General features: G+C 45.9%; 1 protein-coding gene across 5 annotated transcripts in view; it reads right to left on the bottom strand.

Annotated features, from left to right (window-relative positions):
• The window catches only part of SPATA13 (spermatogenesis associated 13), an 84,543-nt gene that overhangs the window by 51,180 nt on the left and 8,774 nt on the right, over window positions 1–24,589 (bottom strand). For 4 of the 5 annotated variants that reach the window (XM_029936947.1, XM_029936944.1, XM_029936945.1 and 1 more), the window contains exons 2-3: window positions 7,502–7,867; window positions 5,675–5,819 (exon numbers count right to left, since the gene is read on the bottom strand). In XM_029936947.1, coding sequence (XP_029792807.1) covers window positions 5,675–5,819; window positions 7,502–7,867 — 511 coding nt within the window. The remainder of the gene's footprint in view (window positions 1–5,674; window positions 5,820–7,501; window positions 7,868–24,589) is intronic. The other variant, XM_029936948.1, reaches the window with a different exon arrangement.

The raw sequence follows: 24,589 nt of genomic DNA, 5'->3' as shown, positions 1-24,589 counted from the left end.
CCCAAGAGAGAAGCCCTCCCACCAGAATTCGCAGGCCTGGCCCCACTGGATTAGAACCAAGGCCGGCCATTGTCACCGCCCTGTGTACTGGGGAAATGAGCACCCAAGACAGACACGGATGTCTTTTGTGGTCACTGCCACCACTGTTTCCCAACTGGACTTATGCAACAGTGTCCAAATCAGTCTCCCTTCCTCTGCCTTTTCTCCCCTAAACTGTCCTTCCTCTCTAGAGCTTAAATCAGTGCCTTTCACTCCCGGGCTGGCAATGGCTTCCTGCTTCACTTAGAATGATGCCAAGTCCTACCCAAGACCTGCAATGCCCTTTCTGTCCAGCCACAGCCTCCCCACCAGACTGCAACGCCCTCCTCGGCCCTTGGTTCTTGAACTCCAGTCACCCTGGCCCTCTTGCAGAACCTCAGACACGTCAAGTTCCAGCCCAACTTTGGGCCCCTGATGTTCTTTCCACTGGGACCTCTCCTCCCTCAGATCTTTGGCCCTTCCTCATCTTGAAAGCCTCCACTCCAGTGTCACCTCCTTAGGGACACTAGGTCACCCTCTGCTGTGCCCGTCCCTAACCTCTCTCCTGTATCACCCACGGTCATTCTCTCGGGAGCCATCATCATGGCCTGACACAGTGCTATTTACTGACTTACTGAATTGGTTTCAAAGCTAGAACGTGAACTTTACGATGCTTTATTCTCTGCTGTATTTCCAAATGGTAAGACCAGTGCCCCGGCAGGTGCAAATTGATGCTCCCCATATATTTTTTTTATTTTAAATGTTTTTAAATTTATTTTTGAAAGAGAGAAAGAGAGTGACAGCATGAGCAGGAGAGGGTCAGAGAGAGAGGGAGACACAGAATCTGAAACAAGCTCCAGGCTCTGAGCTAGCTGTCAGCACAGAGCCTAATGCGGGGCTCAAACCCACGAACTGTGAGATCATGACCTGAGCTGAAGTCAGACGCTTAACCGACTGAGCCACCCAGGTGCCCCACCCATATATTTTTTTTAATTGATGGACTGCTTTTTGATTAAGGGAGGGGAATAAATAAGACTACTGGGACTCTAAGCAAGCAGAACCACTGAGAGCCCCAGTGAAGGTTGGGGCCACCTCAGCTGACAAAAAACACTGCCAGGTAACATACCGGGCAGGGGCCAGGCCAGCACGTGATAGCAACAGATGAGCAGAGTCAAAAACAGCAGGTGTGACCTTGCAACCAGAAGCAGAAGAGAGAGACAGTTCCTTTTGTGGTACCATGTAGAGATATATAATATGTATTTATTTTCTATTTCTTTCCTCCCTACCCCCATCTCTTTCCATTATGATAACGGTGTGGTGCTTAAATTTACCTCTGGGTTTATAGAGTAGAAGAGGCATTGCAACAGGACTGGAGAAGAAATGGACATGACTCTGGAGGCCTAGACTTGGAGTGATTTTAGGAACTGACAAGCTTTTGAGTTGTCTCCCTTTAGGGAAAGAGTGAGGGGTCTGAATTATACATGGGTTAGGTGCATCATGTGAGAATGACATTTTTAAAAAAAATGAACGCCCTCCACCCTTCCTCATTTTTCCTTGTAATACTGCCTGCCCTGTTACAGAGCCACTTGTTCATTCATCATCCCCTCACCAGACCGTAAGCAATATAAGGGCTCTGTTCTGCTCACTGCTGTCATTTGACACATGGGAAGCACTCAACAGTTACTGAATATATGAATGAATGAATGAATGAATGAATGAATGAATGAACGAACGAACGAACGAATGAACAAAGGGAGACCCTGTCCAGAATCTATTCCTATTTGGGTTTTTTTAATGTTTATTTATTTATTTTGAGAGAGAGAGAGAGAGAGAGAGAGAGACAGAGATAGAGAATCCCAAGCAGGTGATGTGGGGCTCAGTCTCATGAGCCGTGAGATCATAAGCTGAGCTGAAATCAGGAGTCAGATGCTTAACCGACTGAGACACTCAGGTGCCCCTATTTCTACTCCCAACTCAAATTGGATTCCCTCTAAGTGAACGACATCCCTTCCACTGTGCTCGGCTTCAATGACAGGGAACCCGTGTGCCTGCTTTATAACATGGAAGGCAAAGCGTCTCTGGAGGCACCAGTCCTTGTGACGGTCCCAGTGGCACTGAGTGGCAGACATGTCACCTGAGCTTCAAGAATGGATTTCTCGGGGCACCCAGGTGGCTCAGTCGGCTGAGCATCCAACTTTGGCTCAGGTCATGATCTTGCGGTTCATGGGTTTGAGCCCTGCATTGGGCTCTGTGCTGACAAGCTCAGAGCCTGGAACCTGCTTTAGATTCTGTGGCTCCCTCTCTCTGTTCTGTTCCCCCCCCCCCCACCGACTCGTGCTCAGTCTCTCTCTCAAAAATGAATAATAAACATTAAAAATTTTTAAAAATTGATTTCTCTATCCTGGGACTTTGATTCTTGAGTGAGTGACCAAAGGACAGAAGGAACGGTTCTTCACTTGCTCCCGGGGCGGCCTCACACCTGCCCAGTGAACACCTTCCTCGGCTCCTTGCTTCTCAGGAGCAACCCTGACTGCCCTCCATTTCCTAGACCAGGTCTCTAGCCATTCTTCCAACTCTGGGAACACCTAACACCCTTCCAACAAACAAATGCTCTTTTTGCTTAAGCTGGTCAGAGTTAGTTTTTCTTTCTTCTCAACAAAAATCAAAACAAAACCCTGCTATATAAGCTGGCTGAATGTGTAGGGGTGTTTAGGGGTGTGTAGGATAGTGAAGGGTTGTATAAGGTTGGAGAACTTACCTATATTCCTTCCAACTGAACCACACTGCTTTCATTTTCGCATATTCTTGATAGATCTTTGACCGTGTGTGTACATGCTGCAAATTGTTGCAATCATGGTGTATGTTATAGGTCGGATGATGGCCCGCATGCAGACACTGAAATCCTAACCGCCAGCACTGTCAAAGTAACCTTATTTGGAAATAAGGTCTTAGTAGATAATCAAGTTGAGATGAGATTATTAGGTGGCCCTAATTCAAGGGCCTGGAGAAAGCCATAGTGAGATGAAGGCAGAGACCAAGGCGATACACAGCCATGCCCAGGCACGAGGGACCCGAGACACGAAGCAGCTAGGACAGGAGCTGGCACAGATCCCCAGCCCTGCCATCAGAAGGAACCAGCCGGCCCAACGACTTCCGTCTCTAATGCCTCGACAGATCTCTGCACTGACGGCACCAGCTCCAGCTCCTCCTTACTTTGTTACAGCGCCTTCACTGACTAATACAATACACATGATTCCATTTTCTGCATTTCCTCACTTGAAAATCGCAGCTGTCCCCTCATGTTGTTTGCCTCTCGGTTTTCCCACTTATGCTGCGGACTGTTCTGAGGGAGTGGCCTATGCGGCAGCTGCCTCTCGACTCCAGGGCCACGGACACTTACATGGCCACCACAGCACCATGAACACTGTGTGCATGTAGCTTTCATTCTCCTTGAGGAAATTTGTGAACGTCTCATGCCTTAGTCACTCAGCTGCATAGTCTGGACACTTGGGAGTCACCGCTCCCCACTGTGGGGAGTCATGAGGTCCTGTCTGTTGGTTCTCGGTCACCTTGCTCCTCAGGCTCAGGATAACTTTCCCCAAACACATCACCAGATGTGGATACCCAGGTTAGAGGGAACGAACATGGAGCCGGGAGCTGAGTGGCCTCGCAGAAGGACGGTGGATGCGCACTGCCTCCAAGGGCACACGAGGGGATGAGATCTGAATTCTGGATGGGAATGGGGACCCGAGGGAAAGGGAAAGAAGGGAATTCGAGGCAAAGGGCGCACTGTGGGTAATGTGAAGAGAGTGTGAAAGCCTAGAGTGGAAGCAGGAATGCTGGATGGCAAACCCTGGCGGGAGAAGGGAGAGAAACAGATGGAAGGTGAGACTCAGGCTGTACAAAAGCCGACACACTTGGTGAAGGAACTAGGACTTGATTCCAATGGTGGGAAAGAGGTGAATACAAACAGTGACTCTGACTAGAGAGTGTATGACAACCTGGCCTGAAGAGGTGACGGGGTGGCCATGAGGGGAAGGGGTAAGGAGCCTGAGGAGCAAGGTGACCGAGAACCAACAGACAGGACCTCATGACTCCCCACAGTGGGGAGCGGTGACTCCCAAGTGTCCAGACTATGCAGCTGAGTGACTAAGGCATGAGACGTTCACAAATTTCCTCAACCTCCACTTGCGAGCCCCACCTGGACTCCTCCCACTGTATGTGACACGAGTCCGAAACCATGGCAACACCATCAGGGGCAGTGGCACTTCCTCCCCATTCACCAACTCTCGGAGCCCTCACGACCCAGTGCAGTCCTCCTGGCACACGGTCCTCAACGACGTTTGTGTCAGAACCTGTTAGTGAACTCCCTGTTACATTTTTGATCACTGCCCATCATCCCCTTCAACCTGTCCTTGGAAGGGACTCCCTCCCCCAGGGAGTCCACGCCTCCTTGTTCTCTCTCCCTTCCCCCACCCATCGATGTTTCTTCTCCTCTCCCTGGAATTTCAGTTCTTCAAGGGACACCCTCAGCCTTCTTCAAGTTGTCTAACCCTCACCTCTTCGTACAGCCTCAGGCGGATGCCATCACGTGAAGGACTTGCCTGTGTGGCGAGGCAGTGGCACTGCTTGGGCTTGCTTTATAAAGCCCAGCTCTCACTCTCATGCCCACCACACACCATTCACCTTCTAGAAGTAAGCCAGAGGGGCGCCTGGGGGGCTCAGTTGGTTTAGCATCTGGCTTCGGCTCAGGTCATGATCTCACAGTTCATGAGTTCAAGCCCCACATCAGGCTCTGTGCTGACAGCTCAGAGCCTAGAGCCTGTCTTCAGATTCTGTGTCCCCCTTTCTCTCTGACCCTCCCCCACTCATGCTCTCTCACTCTCTCTCTCTCAAAAAAAAAAAAAACAAAAAATTCTTTTAATAAAAAATAAAAATGCAGGTGTTTAAAGAGTCAGTATAGTTCAGTGCTCACCAAGTGGTTAAGATACCACAGTGGCACCCCGCACTGGTAAAACGAGGATAACACCAGCAGCTAACGCGGCAGTGATCCCAAGGAGCTAGTACCGCAGAGCACATGGGGCAGGCGGCCCCATGATAAGTCTTCCGTAAACGTTAGCTCCTATGACTCGTCTGGGGCATGGCAGGCCGCACCCCCATCCCACCGGCTGGTCGGCCCTGATGTGACTGTGAGTGTAGGGGAAGATTTTCTTTCTTAGGAATGTGAACGTCATTCCGAGAACATGTGGTATTAGCTCGGATCGACCAGAACTGACTCGGTAAGGACTGCGACAGCCCATTAACTACTCTATTAGACGGACTTTCCTTCGCTGCTCAACATAGTTATCGGTGGATCTCAGACACCCAGAAAGAGCTTCCAAAGGGTTCAGACAGAGGCCTGGGCCTCCATTCTTAGCTCCTCCACCTGCAGGAACTCAGGGACGCAGACACGACAGGGGCAAACTTCTCGGACGGGATGACACAGTGCACCCACCCTGGACGGCTGGAGATGGGCCCTCCTCACCCCTGGCCCAGAGACCACAGGGCGGGGCGAGTCGAACAGGCACCTTGCCTTCACGGGAAGTGGTCCCCCCGAGGACTCCACACCAGCGTCTGAGAAGGGAGCCCCTGAACAGGGCGGGCCCAGGACACTCACCGTTGGACGCTCGCATCTGCCGCCGGCGTCCCACGCGGTCCAGTCCAATGGGGGTGCTCTGGGAGAAGGTGAAGGGCCGGAACCGGGCCGACACTGCCTTGTAGGGCAGCACCTGGTGAGCCGGCACAGGAGGCCTGGCTGCCGGCTGCAAAAGGAAAGCAGAAGGGGGTGAGGGGGCGCCAGGAAGTGGCACCTCCCGCAAGCTCTGTACACACACAGCTGTAAGCAGCTCAGCGCTGTCACCTCAAAGCCACTCACACGTGGGAAATGCTTTATCCAGATCGTGTTAAGGGCTTCGGGCTGCTCCAAGAGGTTCAGCTGCAACCAATTATTCCAAGATTTTCAAAAACCCATATCGTGATGGCTCTTACCCCACAGCCACATGGCACCGTATGTGCTGGTGACATACCAAGGGGTAGCAGTGAGAGCAAAGCATCCAAGAGGAGGAAAAGCAGATTTAGGAAGGGGTGGCATCTATTTTGCGCAGGTACAGGGTCAGAAGGGAAAGGAGACGTCTTCCCAGAAGCAGCCGCCAGGGGAATCAGTACCAATGGCCAGGCCCTGGACGATGGACCTGGACTGGCAGGCCCAGCCACACACATGCGCACGCAAGCCCTTGGGACACAAACTTTCCTTACTGTAACTATCCTGATGATTGAGCTTTGTTTAAAAGAAGGGTTGGGGTTCCACAAATGTACCCAGGTCTCTTTAGCATGGCCCACGTCCCCTGTTGATCTTCTGTGTGAACCATCCCTCTAAGTTGAAGGCCAAGTTGGTTTACACTGTCCTTGGGTTATCTGAGGATTTTCCCACCCAATTCCCTAAATGAGCCTACGTAGTGCATAAAATTATCTCACCACATTCCTTCTTGGTGCTCTGATGTGAGATCATCTCTAAGTGCTTTAGATTCCTGCCCCCCACCCCCCACCCTGCTCTGAGGACCCCGGACTGCGTTTCAAGTTAAAAGAGATTATAGTTTGCTTTGGTTCAGAATGATTTCCTAGCAGAGGACACAGCTTACCACAAGAAGTTCATAGTATTCTTTCATTTCGTTTTTTTGCCTTAAGAATTCAATTCAGTTTAACTCAATTAAACAAGAGGTATTTGAGTGCTTGCTATAAACAAGGTATTGGGATGGGCTTCTTAGGGAGAAGTTACATATAAAATCCAATATCAACAGACTTTCCCTTTTAAGAGAATTTTATGACTTATTTACGATAGCAGCTAGCATGCTCAAAAAGTGAAACTGGGCACGACTTCTATACTGTGCTGGGACCCATTGACCATGTCTTGGCAAATTACAAGCATTCCTCCTGAACAGGGCCTTTAAGTGTTTTGTAGCCTCAAAGTGCTCTCTGGGTAACTGATACACACTTGTAATCTATTGGTAAAGAGTACAAAAATGGTGGAAAAAAATTATTTCCTTAGCTCCTAAAAAAACCAACTACTTATTTTCTTCTTATCTTTATATTTTAACACTGGAGAGCACTTTCTCTTTCAAGAACTTCTTCCCCAAAGCTCACTAAATATGCAACGCTACGTTCCCCTTATTAAAATCTTGGGTGATTTAGAACAAAAGAGCAAACTAGTTTCACATATTGCTGGAGATTCCAGGAGAGACAGAAGATTAGTAAAAGGCATCCGCACGTCAGGTTGTTAGTGTGATTCATGTGTGTTTCCAAAGTCAGGAAGAAAGGTCAGGAGTCTATCCTCCTTGAGCAGAGAGAAGAAAGAGAAGCGGAGGCCTGGTTAGTGAGTCCGCAGGAAGAACAAAGGCCAGGAAGCTGGAGGCCCCTGTGAGCTTTGTTAGAAACACGCCCATCTTACTTGGGTTAGAAGACTTTCTATTTCCTCTGGCTGGCTGTTCCCATAGAGGCTGACCCCGCCTATCACAGAGACGGGGCGCCTTCTCCGGCTTCCTCGGGGGCCCCCCGCGACAGGGTTCTGGTCTGTGGGGTCCATGGAGGCCACATTTGGCTGGTGGTCCCCGTCCATGGCGTCCTCTTTCTGGGGGTCCATAGCAACTGAGTCTTCAGGAATAGAGAGACTTCGGTGGGCCAACTGGCCATAGTCGGAGAGCGGCCGGGGCCTTGACCTTCTCCCAGAACCCCATTTCCTCCTGGTGATCCTCTGAGCCTCTGTCCTTTCTTCATCCCGGGATGAGCCCCGCCTCCAGGGTTCCTCTGCCACAACCTTTTCAAATGCGAACAAGTTAGGTGAGCACCAAGGTCCTGGAAGGGGCTAGAAAAGAACCAGCCACACACTCCCCCCATCCTCTTTAGCCTTGCCTCCAGGCTTTCTTGATTTATGTGTTTATGTCAAAAAGTCATTTGTGTAATAGAAAGATGTAACTGAAACATGCATTAAAATAAGCAAATCATCTTTCACTGCAGGCTGAATTAAAACCATAATTTAAATAGTGATATAGGGTAACCAATGATGAGCTATGATAAAAGATATTAAGAGACTAAGTACCATTGTGAATTACCAGAAAGAACTATCGACTGTGGTGTCACCTAAAATGCACATAACAACGGCACAGGGAAATGCAGGACCCAGGAAGAAAGAATGAATGCAGAACACTTCACATTGCTACTCTACGGTATTTTCTTGCAATAACCTTTAAAAACAGAAGGTGCTTCTGCTAGGGATTTATCCAAAGGATACAGAAGTACTGATGCATAGGAGCACATGTACCCCAATGTTCATAGCAGCACTTTCTACAATAGCCAAATCATGAAAAAAGCCTAAATGTCCATCACCTGATGAGTGGATCAAGAAGATGTGGTTTATATATACAATGGAGTACTACATGGCAATGAGAAAGAATGAAATCTGGCCATTTGTAGCAAAGTGGATGGACCTCAAGGGTGTCATGCTAAGTGAAATAAGTCAGGCAGAGAAGGACAGGTACCATATGTTTGCACTCATAGGTCTAACAGGAGAAACCTAACAGAGGACCACAGGGAGGGGAAGGGGGAAAGAGAGTTGGGGAGAGAGAGGGACACAAATCATGAGAGACTACTGAATACTGAAAACGAACCGAGGGCTGAAGGGGGAGGGGGAAGGCGGGTGATGGTCATGGAGGAGGGCACTTGTGGGGAGAAGCACTGGGTGTTATATGGAAACCAATTTGACAATAAACTATTATTTAAAAATAAATAAATAAATAAACCAGAAGGTGCTTTAATAAGATTAAGTCTGGGCTGTTAAGGCCTGACATTCAAGTCTGATGGAAGGAGCACGGATCCAGGATCCGAAGAACCAGATCCGACTCCAAACTAGCTGTGTGATCCAGCACAAACGAGGAAGGACTAGACAATCCCACAGCTAGAGAGTCTGTGGTCCTAAATCAGGCAATACTTTTGAGTTGTTCAAATACCTTTTTAAGAGCCAATGCAATGTACCAGAAAAGCACCGGGAGCTTGGAAATGGACAGCCTTCTGTGTGAGTCAGGCTGGGACATGAGCTAGCTTTGTGACCTCAGGCCAGTTACTTAAGGTCTGGGGACTTGGTCCTGCAACCGTTCACTGGGGAATGACGGGTTCTTGTGTGGTAGCGGTAAGGGAGATGGCCCTTATCAGACACGGTTAATTACTGCTGATAAAAAAAAGCAGTGTGTGGAGTTGCCATTCCCAGGCCCAACCCTGCCAGAGGACACCCCCGACCTCAGCAGACCCCTCAAAGCTGACTCAGAGGAGAGCCCTTGGAAGGGGGCAGCAGATACCAGTCACACGTCTGTGAGCCTGGGCTCCTTCAGTTCTCCTATCCTTGGTCATCATTTTTCAAAGATATAAAAAATAAAAACAGACAAGAGAGATGTCAGTCAAGGGCAGGGCAGACAGGGTAGGCAGAACAGGCCACCCCAACTGGGAGACGTTCAGCAGACCTGCCCTAGGGCGGCCCAGCCAGGCTTGAGGACCTGCCAGAGAGGTCACCCTGCTTGCCTATCAGTGGCAACTAAGACTTCAAATACAGCTCCTGGCATTTCCAGTCCCTATACCTAGCCCTTCCCTATGATCACACACAGCTGACTCCTTTTTTAAAAAAAAAGAATTTTTAAAAAATGTTTCCTTATTTTTGAAAGAGAGACAGACTATGGGGGGAGGGGGCAGAGAGGGAGACACAGAATCCAAAGCAGGCTCCAGGCTCTGCTCTGTCAGCACAGAGCCCGATGTGGGGCTCAAACTCACAAACTGTGAGATCATGACCTGAGCTAGAGGTGGGACACTTAACCAACTGAGTCCCCCAGGCGCCCCGTACACAGTTGACTTCTGAGCAACACAGGGATTAGAAGTGCAAACCCTCACCAACTACCTACCATGCAGTCAAAACTCCACATGTAGCTTTCAGCTTCCCCAAAACTTAACTAATAGCCTACTGCTGGCTGGAAGTCTTACTGATAAGAGTCGATTAACACATATTTGTTATGCTAGGAATATTATATACTATGCTTTCATAATAATGTAACCTAAAAAAAGGATATTAAGAAAATCATAAAATACATTTACAGTATTACATCGTGTGCGTATATATGTAAAACACTAATTTATATATATATACGTAAAGCATGTATAAGTGGATCCGCACAGTTCACACCTGTGTTGTTCACGGGGCGCTGAAGTGTGAAAAATCTGATACAGGTGCCAGGGTGGCTCAGTTGTTAAAGGTCTGACTCTTGGTTTTGGCTCAAGTAATGATCTCCCTGTTCGGTTTGTGAGTTCAAGTCCCGCATGGGGCTCTGAGCTGTCAGATCCTCTCTGCTCAGATCTCTGCTGCTTGGGATCCTGTCTCCCTCTCTCTGCTCCTCCCCCACCCCCAACATAAATAAATGTTACAAAAAACTTAAAAATCTGATGAAAAGCAAAGACAGCAGAAAGAGATTTATGGACATTCCACCAACATCGTTTTTCAAATCAGGAAAACACAAACCCAGGGAAGTTAAGTGACTTGCCCAGGGCCACAAGGCCCATCAGCTATAGCAGAGACGCTGAAATGTGGAAATGTGGGCCTTGTAATTTGTTTTCCCACAATACCACAAAACTTTCCCACTGTACCAAATTACCTCTGCTCAAAAGTTCTTACCTTGCTATCTGCGATTCTGACTCCCTGAACTTTATCTTTAAATCCGGTCACCCCTGAGAGGTCCCGAGCATGCCACTGTGGCGTAAAAACTGTTCTGAGCTGAAGGTATAAGAACAGGCTTCTTCTCCCCCCCAGCCCCCAACTCCCTTATCGGCCTGAAAGCAGAGACTCCCAGAAGAAGTCAGTGGTCATAAATCCATTATCTTGGGAGAGGATTTTTCTTTCTTCTAACCAGGGAAGATCTGACTCTTATCAGTTCAGAGGAAAAGCCCCAGACAACACTGCCTCAACACTGTCAGCCCTCCCGTCCCTCATCTGCTTTTCCAAGCCCCTTTATCTGTCCTCAGTCACCGGGTTTCCCTAAGTGCCCTTCTCAGGCTCCCCTGCCCCTCGCGAGAGGGGGGTACATACCTCCACTTCTAACCGCTTCCTGGAGTCACTTTTTCCTATGAACTCCCACTTGCTCACATGATAAAAACCCATCTTTTCTTTTGCTACTCTGTCTTCTGTCAGTTTGATTCTGCACCCCTGTAGTAAGCCCAAGAGTAGGGCAGGAAAGTCTCCCCGCTCTGACACTATGGAAATAGGAGAGCTCATGAAAAAGTGAAGATTGTTTCCTGCACTACCTATGAAAAACAGGATATTATGGAGAGTTTAACTACATTATTACACCAAACAGCATAAGTCAAGCACACAGGAATTAAAAGGTGTGAAACAAGGTGTTAGGAAGGTCCAGAAAAAAGACAAAATTACAGGCAATGAGTAGTCCAACTGGTAACAAAATCTGCGTGTGGTTTTTTTGGTTTGTTTGTTTTGGGGGGATTTTTTTTCTTTGCACTTATGCAACGTGGGGCATGCCTCGCCGTAGCCTTGCTAAGGCGGAGAGGAAAATAAGGAAGTGGGCACAGGAAAACAAGAGGCTATCTTAGCGGTTCTGGTTTATTAATCCTTCTGAGACCAAAACACACTCGGGGAAGTAAGGAGGCTGGGTAAAGGCAGGTATGCGCAAAGCAGGAGATGGGAGGGCAGGAGTCGTGCCAGGGATGATCCCCTTAACACGTCCTGACACGGTCCCACCTGAGTGTCGGCCACAGCTCCCACTGGCGGGGCGGCGGGGGAGGGGGGTGAGGAGCATGCAGGGAGACAGGCTACGCAGAAGGACCGGCTGTAAGTCTACTAGGACCATTTCTACCGTCCCAGTGAAGATACAAGAGGAGAAAGCAGCCTTTCTAAGTGGTACTGCATGTTCTAGGAATGGCAAAAATTAGTGAACAGAGTAATACATACAGTTGAAATGGTCCCCTTTACTCCTGGCAAAAGAGGGCGAGACCCGATCTTTAAGCCAGGAGAGACTCACATTCCTTGTAAAACAAATCTGGGCTCTGATGCCTATTTTAAACCTGAATCTTCTTTCAGCCACGCTTGCGTACTTCCAAACCATGACAGAGCGGCATGCCAGGGAGCACAGTGTGACAGTGATTGGACCTGCAACTACAGACACCTACCACCGCCACCGCCACCAACATTCCCCAAGTCACGACCTACCCCAGACCCCGCGACAGTCAATGGCCCACAGACACACTGAAGGAACAAGCAGTTCACCACATCCATGCTCTCCGAGCTTCCTTCTTGCCTTTAAAACACAACAGTGAGGGTGCTAAGGGGCCACCCCAGAGTCCCCTGTCCCTGTCCAGGCAGCTTCTCACAACCTAGCAGCCTGAGCTTCAGATCAATCCAGGGCTCTAGGTTTGATTGGCCAATTCACACCCAAGTCATAAACTTTTGTAAACAAACTTTGCAGTGGAGTGGCTGACCTTTTAACTCTTGCTTCTCTGGAGAGTTTTAAAGTTCTTTCCCTACTCAGGAGGCCTGCGTTTTTTTTCTTCCCAAACAAGGTTCCTTCCTTTGCATCCCAAAAGTCAAAAGCCAAGCTAGATCTTATTACTTCCAGTGAGACACTTCAAAACATTTTTTGAAACCACAGAGAGAGTAAATTATTAACGGAGGGAAGATTTGTACAAAAAAAAAAAACCACCCCTTATGTCACATATATCCATTTAGAAGCTTGGTCTAAAGGAAGTATAAGAGCTGTGGCTTGAATTGTGCCCTCTCTCTGCCCCCATTAACAGGTATGTTGAAGCCTCAACCCCAGTATCTATGAATAGGATCTCTTTTTAAAAAATTTTTAAAGTTTATTTATTTTGAGGGAGAGTATTGGGAAGGAAGGGCTGAGGCAGAGAGAGAAGAAGAAAGAAAATCGCAAGCAGGCTCTGCACTGTCAGCACAGAGCCTGGTGTGGGACTCAATCCCACAAACCATGAGATGGTGACCTGAGCCAATATCAGGAGTGGAATGCTCGACCAACCAAGCCACTCGACCAACCGAGCCTCCCGGTCTTTGGAGATGTGATCGAGTTAAAATGAAGTCTGTTAATAATACTGGATTAGCTGAGCCCTAATCCAGTAGCTCCTGTCTTTAGAAAAAGAGAGAAATTTAGGCACAAAGAAAAAAGGAAAGAAAGTCACATGAGGAAAGAAACAGAGATCAGAGTGGTGCATCTATAAGCCAAGAAACTCCCAGCACTGCCAGCAAACACCCAAGCTGGAAGAGGCCAGAAGGGAGCCCAGACTTCTGGCCTTTTTGACAACGAGAATAAAAGCCTGCTGCTGTGAGTTATCTCATTGGTGGAAATTTGTTATAGTCGCCTCAGGAAAGTATGACAGCAGGGTAACTCAGAAAAAACTGCTACAAGCAGGGAAATTAAGATGTTTTGGGAAGATGGAAGCAAAACTAACTAAAGCAGAGCTTTCACACTGGACCAGCCAAAAGTGTTCTCAAGGTACACACGAATAAGCAAGCCTCCCTTGTTTCCGCCGGTGCTCAGCGCCCCGAACACGGTGGGGATGTCAGGCACAGTCCCGGAGCTGGAAGCAGGATGAAAACGCATCTGGACAATGCAAGCTGCAAGAAAGAAACGACAGAGGTGGTTCTCGGCCGCCCCTGGTGGGCCACAAGCACACGGAACACGGGCTCCCTTACTTAGTCCTCGCCACACCTCGGGGGCAGAACGACTCCTCGTGACATTTCACCTGTTTAGACACTGGGCAACGACCTGGTCTGGGCAACAGAGCCGAGGGAGAGAGGCCCCGTTTACCTCAGTCTGTCTGACTTCAAAACCTCTGTCCGTTCCACGCTACACCTCTGTGTCCTCGGCAGTCACGTGTGCAGGAGGAAAACAGAACTTGGCAGGCCTTGCTGCCCTGAGAGGTAGAGCTGCTTGGAATGGGGGTTGGGGGACAGGAAGGGAAGCTCGGTAGCGCCCTGCCATCTGGGGAAAGCTAGAGACCCCTTCCCCAATGACATGCATAAAATAAAATAAAAATATCAAGTAAGCTCGTTATTTTGAAACGTAATTATTAAAATATTGAAAGAATTGACATACTAGTAGATAGAAAACACATGAATTAAGAGTACTAGCAATGGGGGGGGCGCCTGGGGCGGCTCAGTTGTTTGAACATCCCACTCTTTTTAAAAATGTTTTATTTTATTTTTTTATTTTTGAGAGAGAGAGAGACAGCATGAGCAGGGGAGGATCGGAGAGAGAGGGAGATGTAGAATCTGAAGCAGGCTCCAGGCTCTGAGCTAGCCGTTGGCACAGAGGCCGATGCGGGGCTCGAACCTACAAACAGTGAGATCATGACCTGAGCTAAAGCCAGACGCTTAACCGACTGAGCCACCCAGGCGCCCTTTGATCTTCCCACTCTTAATGTTGGCTCAGGTCATGATCTCACAGGTTTGTGGGCTCAAGCCCTGCATCGGGCTCTACACTGACAGCACAGAGCCTGCTTGTGATTCTCCCTCTCTCTGTACCTCCCCAATGCACGTGCTCTCTCTTTTTTTCTGACACTCTCTCTGTGCCCCTCTCCTGCTTTCACTCACTGTTTCAAAAAACAAGTTGATAAACTTAAAAAAGAAAGACTACTAGCAATAGGTCTACTAACTGTCATACTTTGTTAGTCCTGATAAATATAAGAGGTTTTAAGATACCAGCAATGTGGAAAAAAAACCTGTGATGTCTTTGGGTGAAAAAAATCACAGATATTGATAAAATCACCCTGGTTTGAGGTCTACGTTCATAACTTAAGGAAATGCTACACTTTACCTACAGGGGTAGTGAAACTAAAGCCCCCACTCCCCAATTTCTGTTGACAGAGCCCTCGGATAGACCAAGGTTCAAAACTCTCCGTTTACATAGTTTCGCTTCAGACTAGTCTACAGCACCAGCTCTGTGCTCCAACTCCACAAAAATAAAACTTCAGGCCCTTATATATTTTAAATTTTAAAAGTGGCACCTCAGGGCTGCCGAGGTGATTTGGTCCATCAAGCAACAGACTCTCGATTTCAGCTCAGGTCACGGTCTCACAATTGTGAGACGGCTCCTTGCACTGGGTGTGGGTCCTGCTTGGGATTCTCTCCCCCTCCCCCTCTCCCCGGTCACAGGTGCACTCTCTCTCTCTCTCAAAAATAAACGAAGAAATAAATAAATGGCATCTCACTATTTAAAGCCATACATCACTAATTTTTCCTTAAATGAAAATTAATGTGTCATAATAAAAGGGATTTTCCATAAGCCTTTTTTTTTTAGTGTGGGTATTTCATCTGGATTATAGAGTGCCTGGAATGGACGGATTATAAGTGTACGTCCTACGATTCTAAGTGAGGGCGGCAACTCCTAGGATCCCAGATCAGTTACTACTTTTTAAGGAGCTCAAAGTAAGAACAAGAAAATCTTTACATATTTAGAAAGAAGTCTGAGCCCTAATAACATGTTTCTCTTTTTGTTACTTTAACACTAAAGAGACAATCTCTTACTTAGGAATCTTAAATTGTCATCAATTTGCATTTTTAATCTGCCTAACACTGTATTTTCAGATAAGAAAAGAAGGCATTATGATACCCGTTTTGGAGATGAGAGCCCAGTTCACAGAGAAGGCAGCAGATTTAACGAAGGAGTGAATGAACCCGAACAGGCTCTTCCTTTAATTTCATCTGTGCAAGGCCAGCCCTGGACAGGCCCGCCCCCCCCCACCTACAGACAGAAGTAAGGAAAATGCAATACGGTTTATTGCAAAAACCCTCAGCAGCAACTTGTACCAACACCGGAGCCCAGTAATGCTGCTCTGTAAAAAGCCTTGTGTGCTTATCTCTCCAACATCTCCCCACTTCTGGCTAGTGCTTCCCTGTGACTTCCCCTCTGGGCTGCTGGTGGGCTGTCATCAGGGTGCGCATGTGCCCATTTTCCCAGACTCTTCCTCTCTGCTGTTTCCTCTGGGCCGGCCGCGTCACCTCTCACCTCTCCTCTTGTCCTCCACACCACTCCCTTCTCTCTCTTTGTGCCCACAACTTCTCCTTTAAACTGATCACAGAAGGAATGCAAATACAGTTGGTCTTGTTTGACTTCCTGAATCATGTTTGGTTTCTTCTCCTTAATTTTTAGAACAAGTGGGTGGACTAATCTTTCTTTCTCCAAAGCTTCCTTTTCTTTTATAGACCTTGGTGGTGTGTGTGTGGCAGGGACTGGACCAGCACTGAGGAAAAGGCAGGGGCTGGACCAGCATTGAGGGTGGCGGGGACTGGACCAGCATTGAGGGGCACATGCCACAAACAGCCCTCTCCCCACCTGAGTGTTCTAATTCTCCATCTCCCTAACTTTCCAGGGGTACACACATCTTTTCCTACCATACTTGGGCTAGTTAAGGAACAAACAGTTGGGTTGGGGGACTCGTACAACTGCCCAAGCAAAGAGAGCTGAGAGGCAGCCTCTGACCTGGTGAGAAATAAGTTAATGGCCAAACACCCATCACTTGCCTAACGACCACCTTAAAAAAATCATGCAAGGTGGCTCCATTCCACCTTCCAAGGTTTCCTCTAGTTCAGGGTCCATCCTGGGAAGGGACAGACACCATCATAAACTTGTCCCTTCCCTTCTCAGACCCCAGATTCAGACTTAGCCTGGATCTGGATGGGGCCTGGGTGAGAAACAGAAGGAAAGTGGGAACCCCTTTACTGGACTTTTCCTTCCATGGCTCAGAGGCACAAGTACATGTTAATGGTGGGTGACATTCTCCCCAACAGGCTGTATCTTTGAGATACAAGGTTTCAAGTTCTAAGAACCACACTGGTGGTTGGAATTCTGACAGCAAGTTCAACACAAATGATTAACTCCAAACTATTCTGATTATGATCAAAGGAAATTACACACACACATGGAGGATTTTGACACAATTCTTAAAAACTAAAGAAAAAGAGAGAAGGAAAGAAACGATTACGATCCGGAAAGCTGTGGCCTTGTCCCTTGGGTTCAGGGAACAGATAGACCACTTGCTAAGAAAAATATTACACAGTATTAAAATCATTTAAAAATATATCAATGCTTCTTAACGCCCTTGAAGTAAAAGGGGAGTACAGTGGATGTCAGCTGTCCTTGCATGATAAAACTGAGGGTACCGATGCTAAAAGAGAGTTAGTGACTCTATAACTTGTCTTATAGGCAGAATGGGTAATTTATTAGGAATGCAAATATTGAAACTCATGAAGCAATTTAATACTCACCCCAATTCTATAAGCATAAGAAGGTACTTAAATATGAACATTTTAAATACCACTGGAGACGTAGAATGCCAGACTGAGAAGGTAGTGTAGGTGAGTTCACCCTCACTTTTTGTAAAATAAAGAAATGGGAGTCTGCGTGACTGTGGTGAGCCCCATCCTGGCCCCTCTGACTGCACCCCGTGCTCCTAGCCCATCTCCCTTACATCGTGGGACGGTGGTCACAGCTCTGTGTGAAGAAAGGGCTAGGGAGGACTTTTCTGTGTCAGGCCCATGTAATAATCACTTAAGGGAATTCTATTTTCTGGGCTTATCTAAAAACGCAGACCATACTACCATCCCCAAGTCAACAGCAGCAACACAATGGTGAGTTTCACACCTGAGCAGAGAAAATAAGAGAATTATAAGTTGTAGTTTATGCCTGGACTCATTAAGGGTGGAGACACACTTTAAAACCATCCTATTATAAAGTAAATATATATAATAATCCCATCTTAACATCTTGAAATATATCTTATCTCTGAAACACAAGCTGAGGAATATAGAGGTCTACTCAAACTTTCTTTTTTTAATTTATAGAAAGCATGATTTTATGAAAAATTAACTTACTTTCCTCTCTTCCAATCACTTACTGAGGACAAATAAATATTCCAAAATCATGAACCATGTTTTAGATTTGAATAGATTAGAAATCCATTGTTTTTCTAAACCCTTTTGAACATTAGAGATTTTTTTTCCTGATCTATTTTGACTTCTGTCGTACAGAGAAGGCAGAAGGAGCCAGGAGTAGACGGTAAAGGAAAATGGGCAGCAGAGGCTGAGGCCACAGCGGATCATCTAGTGGACGAAGAGGGAGAGAAGGATCTGTTCACAGCACTGCCAGGCAGGTATGCAAACATTCCAATCAATGGCCCCAAGGGACTTTGGAATCACAAAAACTAAGGGTTTCTGGATTAAAATGCAGAATAGCAACTTCACAAATCACGAGTACTTAAAAACGCTTCACGCAGGCATAAAGGGGTAAACGGCTGCTGCGATGGATAGATAAATGAGCAAGTTAATGGACAGCTCTGGGTGGCAAGGGAGCTATTGCCTCTCTACATTCAGGTAGGATTTTATACAAATGAGCTTGATGGAAGCTATTGCTTAGTCATAATAACGAAGGATTGCAAAATCCATAACCATGTTTTAGATCAGGAAGCATCCATCCAGTCCTGTCTCCTTCACAACCTACCTGAAGTGAGCCACCCTGAAAACAAACTGACTACAATTTTCCTCCCCTTACTGCCAACAACCCAGGTTTGAAGGCGCCCTTCCTAGTTTCAGGTACATGAAATACAGGGTAATGGAATCTTTTTCAACAGGTAAGTGTCCCTCGCTGGCAACAGAATGTAAAAAGATTGAGGACTTGGACCAAATCTCTTTTTTGTGTTTCCGTGTAAGCTTGCAGCATTACTGCATGGAAGGAGAAAGGGACAAGATGAACAGGATGCAAGAATGAAGAGTGCACAGTGAAGTGGGACGAAATAACCCTCAAGAGTCAGAGAAAGTAATGATATCACTGGGATTCTCTCTTCCAGCAATACTCACTGATGATACACTGTGTCACTCACCTTTAAACTTGCAAGGGTTCAGGGGCATCTGGGTGGCTCAGTTGGCTAAGCATCCGACTCTTGACTTTGGCTCAGGTCATGATCTTACAGTTTCATTAGTTCAAGACCCGCATCAGGCCCTGCTTGCGCTCTGTCTCTCTCAAAATAAATAAACTTGAAAAATAAAGTTGCAAGGGTCCAGCCAATGAACCTCATCAAGAAAACACTGACCCTAAGTTAGATGTGCTGTTCACCAAGAACGAAGGCTTCTGCTATGAGTGGCTTGGCCTGTTTGCACAGGGACGGTCACAAAGGGAAGGCAAGACTACAGCCAGCCACTGGTGGTGTTTCTTTTCTATTTCCATTGAGGGATAGGAGGACGTGTACTGGTACAAGATATCGTGAACATGTTCAATTCAAAACCTGGTAGTGAAGGAATTATAGATGAATAATTGATACCACAAAAAGAGTAAGCATATAAAACCAAGTATGCAACAAAAGCTTGTTATAAGTAAATACATAAAAATTTATACTAAACATTGGACAATGGGGCTGTCACACCTGACCTTGGTCCCAAACTGTATTTAAGGTCCCATGTCTCATGTCCCCCCAGCTGTGGTGTTGGCCTACAAGAAATGGCATACTACGGACCTAGAGTCACACCAGCTCTACTGTCCAAGGTAGCTTTCATCAACCCTGTGTTGTCAAGTACTACCAGAAGAAGTTGCCAGAGCTTTGTTGAGCTGCTGAGCCCATCCCCAGTAGCCAAAAGAAAAAAAAAGGCCCCTCACCCAAAAGAAAATTAGGAGGAAAGGCTCTCATTTGGGCAAGACCAACTGTGGCAGGTACTGGTCCAAGTTCAGTGGAAAGAATGCACATCATGAGGTCAAAAAAGACAATGGAATGGAAATTTATCAAAGAACAATGATATCAGGGTTGGAAATGGGGCCCTTACCAATCCCATCTCATTTCATTAAAACGCCCAATGCAGTTGATACAGGCTGCTGTTTTACAAATAGGAGAGATTCTGAGATTCCACTGAAGATTGGGAAGCTAGCAAATGGCTAGAAGTTAGGTCTACGGGCAGGCAGCCAAGTGGACGGTGCCTCTGGGCTTTCCTCCCCATTCCTTGACCTGGCTCTAGGCCCAGCTACCTCTCGGGGGCTGTGTGACTCTGGGAGAAGGGTCTTACAGCCCTCCAAAGCCTCAGTTTACCCATCTTTTAAAGCAAACAAAAACTGCTGGCCTACTTCACAGGGCAGCTCTGAGAATCAAATGCAAAAATGTTATGAGGAAGGAAGACTTTTATAAACAGCTGAAAACTGTCCTAGAAACACAGGAGGTTACTACTGATGCTTGTATCTCTATTCTATTTTTTACTGATACTTTTATTTTTAAGAGACAATTACATTTTTTTAATGTTTATTTTTGAAAGAGAAAGAGAGACAGAGAGGGATACAGAGAGAGGGAGACACAGAAGCCCAAGTAGGCTCCAGCTCCAGGCTCTGAGTTGTCAGCACAGAGCCCGACTCGGGGCTCAGACTCACAAATGATGAGATCATGACCTGAGCCAAAGTTGAATGCCCAACCGACTCGGCCACCCAGGCGCCCCAAGAGACAATTACATTTTTAGAATCCCAAATGAGTTGGCAAAATTCCAGTTTCCAGCAGTAAGTGGAGCAACTCAATTTTTTTTTTAGATTCTTAAAATTGTTTTTTAAATAATCTCTACACCCAACATGAGGCTCAAACTCACAACCCCGAGATCAAGAGTTGCACACGCCCTCGACTGAGGCAGCCAGGCACCCCTTCTCAACGTGTATGAGAGCAAATTCTTTATTCTACCATTTCTTGCTTACAAAGTTTTCATTTCACTCTTTTGCCAAAAAGCATTGTTTGTATTCTGTATAAGTTCATATCCACTTGATAAATTCACATCCAACTGATTAATAGAGTTCAATGAGAAAAACAGGATTATTAGGCTACCTTTTAGCTTTTTCAGGAATAACTCTTTCCTAAAGCAAGAGTTAACTGGGGTACATCTGGAAGAGAAAAGCCCAAGCCTAAAAAACAGGACACTTAATACCTAGAGGTGCCTATCTACTTAATCCATAGAACCTCAGCCTGGACAGCAGATCTCAAACTTCAGTGTGGCAAAAATAATTCCCCTGGGTGGCATGTTCAAAGTCCAGAGCACGAAATCTGGACCCCAGTGATTCAAATTCAGAAGCTCCAGGTGGGGCTCAAGAACCTGCACTGTTAGCTGTATCTTCATCCCAAACTTCAAGAAACTCTGGCTAGAAGACTGCAGAGTCTAACTGGTCTGTACTGAAGTATCTGACCAAAAGCAGCAATCTTAATGACAACAAAGATTGTGATTATGATAAATCCATCATTTATTGAATATACTGCATTCCAGGCACTGTGGTATCTCATAAGCATTGCTCCATTTAATCCTGGTAAGTACTATTAACTCCATTTTTAAGGAAACTGAGGCTTATGTAGGTCAAGGATACACAGCTGGTTAGTAGGGAAACCAGGATCTGAACTTAGCCCTACTATATTACAAGGCCCACATATTCCGTATCATAGAGCTTCTCCACCACCCAGAAATGCTGGCGTTGGTGGCTGGCAACCACATCTGTGCTGGTTTCCTGGGAATTTACCATCTGTGAGTGTTCCTTCCTCTCCAGCTTACCTGGGCGTCCCCACCCCCTCCCCAGCTGCACTACTAAGTGAAGGGATCAAATTCAAGAACCGCGATATCATGACCTGAGCTGAAGTTGGCAGCTTAACCGACTGAGCCATGCGGGCACCCCATCAATCTTAAAAGCAAAGTGAAATTCTCATTCTGTCCCTGGACTGTGAGCAGCAGGAGAAACACAGGTAACATTTAGTTCATGGAGCAAGACGTGGCAGTTTGCTGTTATGCTGTTTTGCCAATTAAACCTATTCCTTCCAACTGCCATGGCAACTGTGTGTTGCCTGAACGTGTGTCGTCAGCCAACTGGAAAGTGATTCCCAACTCTGGATGCTCTGTGATCTTAATTATTATAGGGAAGCTTAAGATGAGAAAAATGAACCAGGAGAAAAAGAGGTATACTGGCAATTTAATCATCAAGCTAAAATCCCCCCCCCACAATACTGACACTCTTCCGTACTTTGTAACTTTAGTACGGTCTTACTATGCGTTAGTTACACACAAATTAAAACAAGGCCTTAACAGATACAGGATAATATTGTTTCATATCATTTAAGTATTTCATTTTTTATAAAGTTTACCATGGATGGCATTAATATGGTACAATTACGAATGGGCTGCATTAATAGAATTTATACCTGATTACATATTGTTATCATGGTAATTTTATAAAAACGAGGCTCCTGCTCAGTATATATAGGTATGTACTTCTGTCCCTTTCTTCCCAGCTTGTTTTTTCATTTTTAAATTAATCTTTTTTTTTTTAACATTTATTTATTTTATTTTTGAGAGACAGAGAGAGCGTGAGCAGGAGAAGGACAGAGAGAGAGGGAGTCACAGAATTTAAAGCCAGTTCCAGGCTCTGAGCTGTCAGCACAGAGCCCAACAGGGGGATCGAACTCACGAACCGCGATATCATGACCTGAGCTGAAGTTGGCAGCTTAACCGACTGAGCCACCCGGGCGCCCCATCAATCTTTTTTTTAAACTAAGTTCTAAAGCAAATATGGGACATGAAGAGTCACATGCTCTACTGACTGAGTCAGCCAGGTGCCCATCACCCCCTTGTTTTTAATGGGAAAATCCTACTTTATGACATTTCACTAGAGATAAACTGTTCTAGAAACAAGCCACTTTAAAGTTCAAGGATTACACGATCACATGTATAGTATACTGTTCTTTAGATTTTACATCTTTAGAAATAATTTTAGAAGTGCCTTCTTAAATTTACAAAGTTCAGTAGCCTGTCAAACATTGGGCACCCATTCAGAAATACTCTGAAACCTCCCACTGCAAAAGATATACCTGTGTATGTAATGATGAACATCAATCTGTTTTAGAGCAAGTGGAAACTTCTTTTGGGGCCACCTGGGTGGCTCAGTCAGCTGAGCATCCAACTCTTGATTTCAGCTCAGGTTGTGATCCTAGGGTTATGGGACTGAGCCCATATTGAGCATAGAGTCTGCTTGATTTTCCCTCTCTTCCCCTTCTCCCCTGCCTGTGTCCTCTCACCCTCTCTCTAAAAATACAAATTAAAATTTAAAAATTTTAATTAAAAAGTAAATAAATAAGCACAAATAATGTCATATTTTCAAATGATCTTTCCAACTGTAATTGCAATTTCTGCAATTCAAGTTCTAGACTTCTCTGTCAGAGAAAATCAAGAACCCAATGGAGTATGGAAAGGTATATTCTCTGTAATGTGAAAACTGTGGACGTTCAACAGATGGAGGTGGGGTAACTCGATGTCCACATGCCAAAAAAATTAACCTAGGTCTTTACCTCACATTGTACACAAAAATTAACTAAAAATGGAGCATTTTCCATTTAAGAAACAAAACAAATGAGCAAAAGGAAAGAGAGAGAGAGAGAGAGAGAGAGAGAGAGGTGGGCAAACCAAGAAACAGATTCTCAACTAAAGAGAACAAATGGTTACCAGAAAGGAAATGGGTATGGGAATGGGAGAAAATAAAGATTAAGAACACTGAGAAGTGTGTAGAACTGATATATTGTACGCCTGAAATATACCTCTGTAAGTTAACGATACTGGAATTATAACTTAAAATGAAATTTAAAAAACCAAAGCATATACCTAAGTGTAAGAGCTAAAACTGCAACATTTCCAGAAGACCGGAAAAAATCTTTGTGATTTCCATCAATATAGATATTTTTGCTTTTAAAAAGACATAATTAAGAAAATAAAAAGACAACCAAGAGACTGTGAAAAAACATTTGCAAGTCATGTAAATCTGGTAAAAAAATCTTGTATCCAGAATATATAAAGAAATCTTACAGCTCAATAAAACCAAAAGCGTAGTGAACTTATGGAGCAAAAGATCTGAAAGGACACGTCACCAAATAAGATAAATGGATGGCTAATAATAATAAGATGCCCAACTGTGTTAGTTATTAGGGAAACACTAATTAAAAGCAAAGTGAGATGTCACTACAAACCTACCTGAAGGGCTAGAATCCAAAATACTGATGACATCACGTACTGGCAAAGATGTGGAGAAAGTGGAAGCTGACACACCGCTGGTGGGAGTCCACAATGGGACAACTGTTGTAGAAAACAATGTGGCAGTTCCTCAAATGGTTCAACACAGAATCACCATATGGCCCAGAAACTCACCTCCTACCTATCCACCCGAGGGGACAGAAAAATACGTCCGTATAAGACTCGTGCATAAATATTCATAGCAGCATCGTTCATAACAGTCCCGAAGTGGCAAGAACTCAAATGCCTAACAACCGACGGATGGATGAACGAAGTGTGGGATTATCCATACAGCCATTATTAGTCAGCCTCAGGAAAGACATGAAGTACTAGCACATGCTATAGTGTGAATGAGCTTTGAAAACAATGTGCTGGGTGAAAGAAGCCAAACACGAAAGACCACCTAGCACCTGACTGTTTCTTTTTTTTTTT

Source organism: Suricata suricatta, chromosome 4 (genome assembly GCF_006229205.1).
Source record: "Suricata suricatta isolate VVHF042 chromosome 4, meerkat_22Aug2017_6uvM2_HiC, whole genome shotgun sequence".
Taxonomy (NCBI): domain Eukaryota; kingdom Metazoa; phylum Chordata; class Mammalia; order Carnivora; family Herpestidae; genus Suricata; species Suricata suricatta.
Note: the sequence above shows the minus strand (reverse complement) of the source record. Positions and strands in the feature narration are given on the sequence as shown.